The sequence below is a fragment of the Lupinus angustifolius genome, chromosome LG02, assembly GCF_001865875.1.
Source record: "Lupinus angustifolius cultivar Tanjil chromosome LG02, LupAngTanjil_v1.0, whole genome shotgun sequence".
Taxonomy (NCBI): domain Eukaryota; kingdom Viridiplantae; phylum Streptophyta; class Magnoliopsida; order Fabales; family Fabaceae; genus Lupinus; species Lupinus angustifolius.
In genome coordinates this window covers 20,636,018-20,648,236 of record NC_032010.1, presented here as the reverse complement: position 1 = coordinate 20,648,236, position 12,219 = coordinate 20,636,018, and the positions used below count along the sequence as shown (strand labels likewise).

Genomic DNA, 12,219 nt, shown 5'->3' with positions numbered 1-12,219 from the left:
ATAGGAAGGGAGAGAAGAGAAGAGGAGGGGAAGGATTTTAATAAGCTCCCGTTTGATTAAAAAATTGGAGGGTGGAGAGGAAAAATAATGGAATCAAAATTCTTCATCTCCCATTTTGGTCTTATGATCTTGAAATGGGATATAAGAAAGAGGGGAAAATTACTAAAATAGTTTTCATCTTTCATGCCTCCTAGTCCTCACTATTTTCCTCTCCTCTCTTTAAAGAAAATATGAAAATATATTGTTAAGTGCATTTGAAAATGTCAACCTTTACAAAATAATGATATTTGGAGGGGGGAAGGTATGAGAAGATCAACTTTCATGTCACTTACACATACCTTAACACATATTACCTCACATTATTTTGATTAATTAAGACAGAGATGAATGTTATTTGTAACGAGGGAATATTCTGTACAAAATTTAGTTGCAAAAAAATATTAGTGTAATATCTGAGCTGACTGTGCGTAGTCAGTGCAAAGATTTATACACAATAATTATAACATCTGCAATTCATTTATATTATTTTTTTTTAAATTAATGATAATTGAAAATAAATTATGGATAATGACTTAACAATATATCAAATTCTTATACTATCAAATATATATCTTTTATTCAAAAATATATACACAAAGAGATGAAGACATTATAGTGGGATAGTGACTTAACCCATGATATGATATTCAGACAATGTAGTCCATGAATTTGTCATGAAAATTGTGGCAAACACGTACCCTGGAATCCTAGAAGCAAATATCTACCACATACACAGGCCCATACCTTTTTCACCTTATCCTTACCCCCTCAGGATCATATCTCTTTACCCCCTCAGGATCATATCTGCACTCTTAACTATATAAGTTACATAAGAACTGTGACTGAATTTGTAACTTTTTACACTAATGCACCCAATTAATCTCTTTTATTAAATGTTTTTTATAATTTTTATGAACTTTATGTTGGATCTATTCTATAAGAACTATAGTAACAGAAAAAGAAAAAAAAAATGTATGTATGAGTTTTATACACTGTCATTGTATCGTCACCATTGATTTTTTATTATTGTTGATTTTTCAGAAAGGTAACTCAAATGAACGGTAGATGATGAAATATATGTGTATAAATTTTTACATTGTCAGTGTATACATTTTACACTCCTATAGTAAATCCACCCAATAATAATAAAAACTCGGAGAGCAATGTTTAAAAAATATTTGGACTAGTGTTTCTTGGCCTTTAACAGTAAGCCCAATCTGTTAATTTGTGATTTTGTGAGACGCGTTCTAAGTGTGTGACTTCAAGTTTATGTGGTGTATTCATTTTCATTTTCTCCTTTTTTTTAAAGATCTCTAGTCTCATATTGAAAAATATTATTATTTATTTTTATATGAATAATTTATTAACTTTTGAATTCATTTAAATAAAGACTATCCATACACACCATGAAGGGTTAAATGACATGACTTTTAGACAAATTGAATAAATTAAATACCTCTGACGTATAATTTTCATTTACAGCTTTATTCCATGCCATTGCTGCTAAGGGTCGAAAGTCAGATCATAACATACCATATTTTGTCTTAAATAGACTCAGCCAATATAATATATAAGAGTCTGAGAGACTGATCTATTAGCTTACTTAAAAAAAATCAAAGTCTAGGTCTAACTTGTTTAAAACCTAGTGTGGTCTGTTAGTCTATTTAAAAGTCTATTATATTATATACTCTTGAAATATATTATCATGTCTACATTTAAATATGCTAATATTCTTACTTTTAATTATATTTTATAACCCTAACAATTAAATTATATTCTTATATACATTTATTAAAATTTGACATATATTATAATATTTATTATATTAAAATTGTATAATGTAAACATATTGCATAATATAACTAAATAGGTCGGTCTTTTGGATGGTATAAAGTCTGACCTATTAAAATAAATAAGTTTTTCAAAAAAACATAAATCTGATCTATTCACGAAAAAAACATAGTTTGACCTAACTTCTTATAAGTCAGATAATAGACTCCTGATAGACGGTCTGACTTGTTGCCTTAGACGTGTTGGAAGTGTATTCTGAATAGTTGATTGGGACAATTTGTGGGATGTGTAGTTTTCTTTGTTTTCATCAATTGTGTTTGGAGCTAATATTTAATCTCTTTTAAAATTGCTATTAAAATAAAGCTAGTATTTATGAACAAAATAAGTTTAATAAATTTGAATATTTGTGTGGTAAATGTCAGATCTCTGACCAGTAGTTATTTACTGACTGTGTTGAGGTGAGCCATTGTATATTTTTTTTGGGGTACAATAGAACCATTTTATATTTCCTTGGTACATAGAGATATGTAAAGTTCTTATTTATATAAGATAGATAACAAAATAAGTATATAAATAAAAACGTGGTTATTCTGCTTCATTTGATTGAGAGAAAAAAATAAGAAGAGAAAAATTAGTGAGAAAGAGAGTAAAAGAGAGAAAGATATGGATTTTAGTATTGTTTGGTTGCATAAAAAAAGAAGAGAAAGAAGTGATTTTTCTCACCAACTTTTGACTGGATAAAGATTTTTGTCCCAAATTATGTTTCAATCCATGTCAAGGATCAAATAAAATATTTTATGTCAATTAAAAAATTAAAAAATTATTATTTTTTGTTTTTGTTTCAATATTATTAGTGCAGGATTTAAATAATAGATATGAGTCTTTCTTCCTCTCCCATTTTCTCCTCACTTGGGAGAGAAGGAGTTGAGACCCTCTCCTTTTTTTTTTTCTCTCCCCTTAAACTTTCCTAAACCAAATGAGATAAAAATATATTTTTCCTCAACTTTTTTCCTCTCACTCTTTTTCTCTTCCATTTCTACTATTCTAAATGAAGGCTAATAAAAGTCTCTATTAAAGTGATGTACAATTTCACAAAAGATGGAGAAAATAGTCTTCATAGTCACATTTAAATAAATTACATGGCCTTTTAATTATATTTTTGGGTACATAAAACCGTTTTATATTTCCTTGGTACATAGAACCATTTTATATGATATGTAAAGTTCTTATTTATTTAACATAAATAACAAAAGTATATAAATAAAAGCGTCGTTGTTGTCAATACCTTAAGTCTTTATTAAAGTGATGCACAATTTCCTAAAAGATGGAAAAAATAGTTTTCATAGTCACATTTAAAAAAAATTACATGGCCTTTTAATTATTATTTTTAAAACCTTAATACTAATGTTTGACCTCTTTATAATAACTATGTTACAATGAGAGAGTAGAGATCATCTATCCATTCTCAGGAATATATTCATTCTCTATCCTAATAAATTATATTTTAACAAGTAATATAAAAATGTTATTTTTTATTTTTGAAAGTTTTCTTTTTCTTTTATTTATTTATTGCATTTCAAAAAGGAAATAAATATAGGTAAGTTATGTTCATAATGAATAGCTTATTGCATTTGACTGTGATTTTATGATGGTTATCCTCAAAGATTCTATTTTCCAAAATTTTCATCTCTAAATCTCAAACTAATCATATCCACTAAGTAGCGGAAAAGTATTATTTTATTTTTCTTTTCAAATATATAACAACTTTCCATTAAATTAAGATATAATATGACATAAAAAGTGAGAGCTGATCCTCATAAGTTATCCTCACCTCCCCAATTGGGTAGTACATATAGATAGGAATAACAACGATGTGGTCGGGGCTGAGTTTGTACATTCCCAAACCAAACTCGACATTCAAAAAGCTAAATTCAACAGAGTTGAAAATAAAGATATCATCCCCGAAAGTATGATATCATTTTCGTTTCATTTTTTTTCCTAGTATTTTTATTTTCTCTTGTATTATTTCATTTCTTTTATGTTTGAAGATCCAATAGTATATAAAATAAAATAAAAAATTAAAAAAATGGACACGTCATATAAATTTTAATTTTAAATTGAATTACATCACTTCAGGACACGAGTTCATATTATGGTTTTTGCTCTACCAAACTTGATCCCGAAAATTAAACTCGGATAAAACCTGAATCCGAACCCGAACCTAATCACATCAAATTTTCCATATTAATTTCGGATTCGGTTCGGACAGATACACACAAAGTTCGGTTTTCATTATCATCCATAAGTATTGATTCCAAATTAATTAATCTCTATTATGTCTATTGTGGTCCATAAAAGGATCAGAAATTAGAAGAGAGTAAGGATACTTAGATTTGGAATAAAAGGAGTGTGGATAAAACGTTTTCTCTATCAACCAATCAATACTCAAAGAAATCACAATATCTTTCAAATTCATCCAAACACCTTTCTTTTATTTCCCTTCTGCCACATCTCTTCTACCATTTCCACAACACCCAAACACTACACACAGAAAGAGAAAAAAAGTGTCAACTTTTCCCTCTCCTATTTCAATTCCATTTCCCTTCAATTATTTTACATTTACCAAATTCTAGGGTTACGATCATGGCTGTTTCAACCAGTTTCTCAGGTGCAAAGTTGGAAACTTTGTTGCTGAACAAATGTTATCCCTCTTCTTCAGCACGTTCAAATGCTACCCATTTATCGGTTTTTGGTAAAAACAGAAGGACAGTATCAGTGATTCAGAAAGGGGGAATTCGGTGTGATGCTTCTGGTTCTGATGTGTTGGGTGATTCAAGTAGTAATGCTACAACTGTCTCTGCTATTGAACAGCTTAAGACTTCTGCAGCTGATAGTAACTCCTTTTCTTACCTTACTTTTTTCATTTAATCATTCCATTAGTATCAAGCATGTGATTTTTTATTTAATTCCATTAGTATCAAGTGTATGCTTCATTTGCTTTGGTAGTTATGTTTTCTCATTCCCTTAATTGCATTGAAGTTTGCTGTTTTTTGATACAAAATGAGTAGTTAAAATGAATGAGGATGATGATCTACATTTAAGTGGTTGGGTTTTTCAGTACTTGTAGCAAAGTACTATACTTTTTCATGATGGTATTGTCATTCATACTCCAAATTACCAATCAATAGTAATTTTAGTTTTTTTTTATAATTTTACAAAACTGTTCTTGATTGATTAGTAGGAGCGTGAATAGGCATTTAGGAGTGGTAATAGTTTCGCTCTTTAACGATTGCTATTTTGAACTGTAAATTTGTAGTTCTAGAATGAAAACAGCATCTTGCATGTCAATAGTAAGGAGTGTTGTTATTCACAAAATTTTGATCGATAAACAATGATTTTGATCTATAAAATTTGTCTGTCACTTCTCATTAAATTAACTTACTTTTAAATACTTTATGCAATTCTTTTTAACAGGGTATACAAAGGAAAGGAGCAGTATTGTGGTTATTGGTCTCAGTGTGCATACTACACCTGTGGAAATGCGTGAAAAACTTGCCATTCCAGAAGCAGATTGGCCTAGAGCCATCGGAGAGCTTTGTGGTCTGAATCATATTGAAGAAGCAGCTGTCCTAAGCACCTGCAACCGAATGGAGATATATGTTGTTGCTCTGTCCCAGCACCGTGGTGTCAAAGAAGTCACGGAATGGATGTCAAAGGTAAGTTTACTCTCAAGTTCACTGCATGTTTGGACTGGTTTAATTTGTAGGGTTTTTTTAAAGCTGTTTGTAAAATTTGATTATAATGTATTTTAAATACAAAATAAGCTAATTCAAGCACACACTTCTCATATGATGTATTGATAGATATTGGAAACTTCTATTTTTCTTCACAGACAAGTGGAATCCCTGTTTCAGAACTTTGTCAGCATCGGTTTTTGCTTTACAACAAAGATGCCACACAGCATATTTTTGAAGTATCTGCAGGACTCGACTCTCTTGTATTGGGAGAAGGTCAAATCCTTGCCCAGGTTAGGCAAGTTGTTAAAGTTGGACAAGGAGTTAGTGGCTTTGGGAGGAACATCAGTGGGCTATTCAAGCATGCGATTACTGTCGGAAAGAGGGTTAGAGCTGAGACTAATATTGCTGCTGGGGCAGTTTCTGTCAGCTCAGCTGCTGTTGAATTGGCCTTGATGAAGCTACCTGAAACTTCAGATGGTAGTGCTAGGATGTTGGTTATTGGAGCTGGAAAGATGGGAAAGCTTGTTATCAAACATTTGGTGGCAAAGGGCTGTACAAAGATGGTGGTTGTCAATAGAACTGAAGAGAGAGTTGCTGCAATTCGTGAAGAACTAAAAGATGTTGAGATAATCTACAAACCCCTGTCTGAAATGCTCAACTGTGTTGGTGAGGCCGATGTAGTATTCACCGGTACAGCATCAGAAAACCCATTATTCTTGAAAGATCATGTTAAGGACCTTCCTCCTGCGAGTCAAGGTGTTGGAGGCCACCGCCTTTTCATTGATATCTCAGTTCCACGCAATGTAGGTTCATGTGTCTCAGATCTCGAGTCTGTGCGAGTTTACAATGTTGATGACCTTAAAGAGGTTGTAGCTGCTAATAAAGAGGACCGGTTAAGAAAAGCAATGGAAGCTCAAGCAATCATTGGTGAAGAATCAAAACAATTCGAAGCTTGGAGGGACTCGCTGGAAACTGTTCCTACCATTAAGAAACTGAGGGCCTATGCTGAAAGAGTCAGGGTTGCTGAGTTTGAAAAATGCTTAGGTAAAATGGGTGACGATATTCCAAAGAAGACGCACAGAGCTGTTGATGATCTTAGCCGAGGCATTGTGAATAAGATGCTTCATGGTCCAATGCAACACTTAAGGTGTGATGGGAGTGATAGCAGGACTCTAACTGAGACCCTTGAAAACATGCATGCTTTGAATAGAATGTTCAGCCTTGAGACTGAAATATCTGTTTTGGAGCAGAAGGTTCGAGCCAAGGTGGAACAAAATCGTAGTGAGGCTTGACATCAACTTCATTCATAGCACTCATTCATTACTCTGTTCAGGAAAGAGGGAAAACTTCCACCCTCTTAGAATTAAGAGTCATGTAATCTTCAGTTGCATGGTTGAAACAGTAGAAGTCTTCAGAAGGAGCTTCAAAAGATTGTTATGTTTCATTGTTTTTGCCCAACTCTTTCATTTGGCCTTTCTGGTCAGGTATATTTACACCATGTTCTTCCATGATTATTTGGGTTTGTAGTTTCTACAATACATGATAGAGGCATTATGGTCATCTTTGTATTTATAATAACGAATAATCTATGCCTAAAATTTGTTCCCTGTATGGCAAAGGTTAATTGTATATTTCATTGAGTTTCTAATTTGAGTATACTGAAGCTGCTCACTTATTTATCTTTATTCATTCTACAAAAACAGCAATGATGTTTGAAAGTGATCACCTCTTACAAATTACTCAAATTCTATAACAGCTCTTTGCCAACATCCAAGCCCAGTAAAACCTTCTGGTTCTCTCACAAACTCAAGTGATACAACTAAGTAAAAGTGTGATCTTGATTCCATGTTCTAGAATCTCAATAGTCAATTGAGATTCCTAGGCCCACAAGTGTAATAGAATCGTAGTTCAATCACACCCTCCAACTATAATTATAAGGCAAGGGGAGACACAGGTAAAAAGTTTCTAATTTCCTACTATATACCATCTATATGAAAGGAACTAATACCTTTTCGGGTTGTGTGACTGCCTCTCCCAATAAGTGTCGCTCTCAAGAATCAAATCATTGACTATTTGATCATCTAAGATCTAGCAGAGTATACCACTCGACCAACACATTGTTAGTTCTATATGAATGTCTTATTCTCTTATACTCACGCACCGAGCTGATCTTTTTTATCATCTTTATATGAATGACTGACATTGGGCTCAAAGGGATTTACTATACAAGGTATTTAGACAGGACATAGTATAGAGAAAACAGTGGTCCTGATGGGATACTAAATCTCTCATTCCATCATTATGGTTGTTTTCTCTTGTGGGGTTTTGGTGTTATTTTCAGTTGGATTCGTTTCTAGTGGGAGCTATCACCCAACAATATTATTTAAACACCAAAGTGGGACACTTGGTCATTCTATATTTATATGATGATATACATTGACTAGGAATGACAATATAAAATATGAAATCATGGTACCCACCCGAAATTAAATGGAATCTCTGCTTTGAGTTTACATGCCTCATATCCTAAAGTAACTTACGTGAGAACAATTGTTATTATGAGAAATGAGAACACTTAATATAAATTATTAGATCTTATTTGAATGATTAAAATTAAAAGAACTGATCATGCGACTAATAAGTAATAACTAACTTTTAATCTTAACCATCTACATATGGTTCTAAGGCCCAAATTTATTGTCTCCAATTTTTAGCTTTACATTTAAATCTTTTTTGGAGTCTCCAGCTAGAATAGTATTAGCTGTAAAAAACATCCACTCTGATCATCTCTTAAATTTGCTTGATAAACACACCCAAGATCAACATGTAAACAAGGATAGACTCAATATTAACCATTTGTATTACCTTATCATGGTGTAACTCCTCAACATAAATTATATCAGAGGGATGTAGAATGATGGGTTCAAGGTAATGACATCAGTCTTGGTTTCTTAGATTTAAAAGGAACAAATAAAAGTGTCCTTGCACTAGGGAGGGGTAAAAAAAGAAGGGAAAAAAAGGAAGGTTGATACTTCAAACATTTTCTTCCAATTCTTGCACACAAAAAAATGGGCTCTAGATTTTGCACATTCTGGCACCTTGAGTGAACTTGGTAGATCATTTCACTTAGCACAAAGCTATCAAAGACCTGTTATATGTATATATGTGAACTACCCTATATTGTGAAAAAGCTTTGGCTTCAAATCACAAACTCTCTTTAATTGCCACTACAAAAATCACTTGGTGCTTCCTTCTGCACATGGATTGTGATGCTTTCATCTCTTGGTGGCTGACGTGGACATGCCATGGCTATGAATTTTGGGACCTCATCCCCTGGCATTAGCACAGGCAAGCTCTGAGCATGTTCCTGCTTCATTACCTGTTTACCAAAAACACCATACAAATCAATTTTATTAACATTTTATATACTTTATGATAATTTAATTTTCATTTCCATTCAAAATCTCACACTAGCGTCTAATCATATTTTATCAAATTATTATAAAAATGACAATTTAAGAGTTTTTATAGTGTTTTTGTATAATCAATCATTCATATTTAATAATTATTAACTTTTAAATATAAGTAATACAAATGAATGATAGATAATACATCAACTATGTATAAATTTTTAGACTAACATTGCATATATAATATACTCTTCAAAAATAGTTTGACTACCACAATTACTGCCATATTTCAAATTTTTTAATGATGTTCAACACATGACCAAATGAAACCTTATTCAGTGTCTGAATTCTCTCTCTATATATACATGCATGTATATATAACTATAATTTCCTTCTGAATTCTAAAACATAAATAATTGGCCTTTTGGTATTGAACAAAAGAAGTGATTACCTTAACAGGGAAATCTAGTTTTTGGTGATAGGAAGTTAAGTCTTGCTGCATCAGTTGAACCTGAGAGTTGTTAAATGTAGAAAATCCAAAGAAATATTGTAGCTTGTTCCAATGTAAGCAACAACAGAAGAAACCAACAAGGAATATAAAAGAGGCAAAAAGAAGGGCCAATCCCAGTGGAAAACTAATAGATATCCTGCTTGCTGCAGTGTCTTGAAGCTCCATTTCTCTTCTCTTCTTTAGTGTAATTTGTCTTCTTCTTTTTTCAAATTAATGAATGAATGAAACCATAGAGTATTTAAATAAGAAATACATGGGGTACCTTAAAGTTTAAATTGCTTAATTTGATGGCTGATAATGCCTCTTACTTAATGCTGTGTGGGATGTGGATGGTGACATATTAATCATTGAGGTTGATGTGAGTCAGTGTTGGCCTAGTTGAAGCCATGTTATGAATACTTTCCCCATGTTGAAATGGTGAATCCATTCTCTTACTAGTATAATATGATAATTATACTATACATGTAAATAAATCGGTTAAAAATGATTAAAATTGGAAGAAAAAAATACATATCAAAATAAGTCAAATTGTACTGTACATACTAATCAAAATTAGTTTGTCTCTGAAAAACTTATATTTTTCAAAATGATATATTAAAAATTCAAATTTTGAACTTGTTTATTTGTAATATGGTGAAACATTAAATCATTTCAATAATTAAATTATATATTTGCAAGTAATAATATTTATATTTATAAATTTAGTATTTTTTTTTTTAGTGAACTAGTTAATCACCAAATCATACTCTTATGTGTATGATAATGGTAGTGAACTATCGATAAAGGGGACTTTACATTTTGTACGGATAGAAAACGGTTTTACACTACTACTTATGGAAAATGCAATGAAGTCCCTTGTGTACTTATAGAATCTGTCAATATTTCATGATTGTAATTAGTTCAGTTATATACATTCCATTATTATGTTCTTGAAAAGTTAAGACTTTTAACAGCTGAGAAAAAGTATCAATATTATTACCATCATTGTTGAAGTTCCACTTAGTAACAACACCATTGCAAGTGCTTAATATTTTCCTCCTGAGGCCAAGTATCTTAACAATATGGGCAAGCTTTCCTTAATGTTGAAGTTTCTAGAATATGCGGATCTACATGAAAGCAAAACACTTTTGAATGATTAAGTTTGCCTCCTAAATGGGACACTCATGGTCAAACAAAGAGATTCAAATCCACTAGTAGTTAAAGAAAAGCAATAAAGAAGAAATAAAAGTTGAATCTAATATTTATGTAATATTAGTGGGTGTATATTTATATACTCACTATATCATCCATCATTTATTTGTATTATTTTTATCTAAGAGTCAATAATAATTAAATATAAATGTTAAATGATACAATTACAATATAAAATATTCTTATACTATTAGTAGATACATCAATTTCTCATGAAGTTTATTATAGATACATGACTCGGATTGCATTTTAGTATTTGATGTAAAGTGTTGTTGTTTTTTTGTAAAAAGAATGAGAGGAATAATTCAACTCCAATTTAAATTTAAACTATGTTTAAGAAAATGTGGTAAAAGATGTGAGATTTACTTTGGAATAAAAGGTTCTCAAGTCATGAGGGTAGTAGCACACAAATGTGGATGGAGAATAAACGGTTTTGTATTATGTAGGTATTTTAAAGATTTGCTTCAACGTTCTGGGTAATAATAGATTTACCCTATGTTAGTCCAGTGTTACTATGCGATTTTGATTCAAATACGTTTTGAAGTTTTTCAAATTTTAATTAAATAATTTCTCAAGTTTCCTGTAAATAAAGTGGCACGGAATATAGCTCATTAATTAAATTGTAAAGATGAACTTTGGGTGAGAAGAATACGTGAATACAGCAGTGGATGAATAAGTTTGATTGGACAGGAAGTCTGGGTAAGATTTTATGAGTATATGAGTTGGAGTTCGGATGAAGGTAGGTCTGGACTTGCTAGTGGAGACATCTGAAAAGGTTCTCGAGATGATCAAGTCAGTAACACTAAAGAGGTAGTGCCCATGAGCAACAAATATGATATGAGAAGTAAGTAGAGAATAATAATGACAAGTGATGAGTTCTAAATGATACTTCCTGTTGGAGGGAGACTCCTATTTATAGTGGTTGATATGGATGATGTGGTTTTGGATGGTACCGTTGGCATGCCCGACCATCTAGGTTTGTCGGGGACTGCTTTCCCTGTAACGCGGCTTTGGCAGGGCCGTACTCTATGCACAGTTAACTGCATGTGTGACATGACAGTACATTGTTGGCAGCGTGTCAAACGGGAAGTGATCCCAACTTCAACCTGAGATGTCTGGTGTAAGGAGAACGACTCTGACCAAGCCCTTTAATTAGTTATGTCTAGTCTTTACTCAACTAAATAGGAGACCATCCCGACCAGTTAGGTCGACCGGATAATCAAGATGGAACAATCAGCATATGAGAAATGCAAGAACCCGTAACATCAGCAGAATTCTGCATCTCATGATCCAAACAACAGAATCGAATTCCAATTCTTTATATCATCCAAATATAGAACCACAATTTCAAATCAATTCCTATTTGACGAAATTGGAACAATTCCAATTACACAGGTCAAATAGACATTGATTAATAGATGTTACCCAAATTTTTTTACTAATGTATTTATAATTTATATTCTCGTCAATACTACTATTTTTCATCAAAATTCTTGTTTTTTTATCACACGATGCTTACTCTCAAAGCACGAGATTTATA

General features: G+C 31.9%; 2 protein-coding genes across 2 annotated transcripts; one reads left to right on the top strand and one right to left on the bottom strand.

Moving 5' to 3' along the window:
- On the top strand, positions 4,230 to 7,225 carry LOC109338605 (glutamyl-tRNA reductase 1, chloroplastic-like). Its single transcript, XM_019575884.1, has 3 exons — positions 4,230 to 4,723; positions 5,305 to 5,546; positions 5,723 to 7,225. The coding sequence occupies exons 1-3, from the start codon at positions 4,474 to 4,476 to the stop codon at positions 6,857 to 6,859; spliced, it is 1,629 nt and encodes a 542-aa protein (XP_019431429.1). The 5' UTR covers positions 4,230 to 4,473; the 3' UTR covers positions 6,860 to 7,225.
- LOC109338599 (uncharacterized protein At5g65660-like) lies at positions 8,405 to 9,712 on the bottom strand. Its single transcript, XM_019575875.1, has 2 exons — positions 9,429 to 9,712; positions 8,405 to 8,946 (listed from the first exon to the last, which is right to left on the bottom strand). Exons 1-2 carry the CDS (start codon positions 9,651 to 9,653, stop codon positions 8,785 to 8,787), a joined length of 387 nt encoding a protein of 128 aa, XP_019431420.1. The 5' UTR covers positions 9,654 to 9,712; the 3' UTR covers positions 8,405 to 8,784.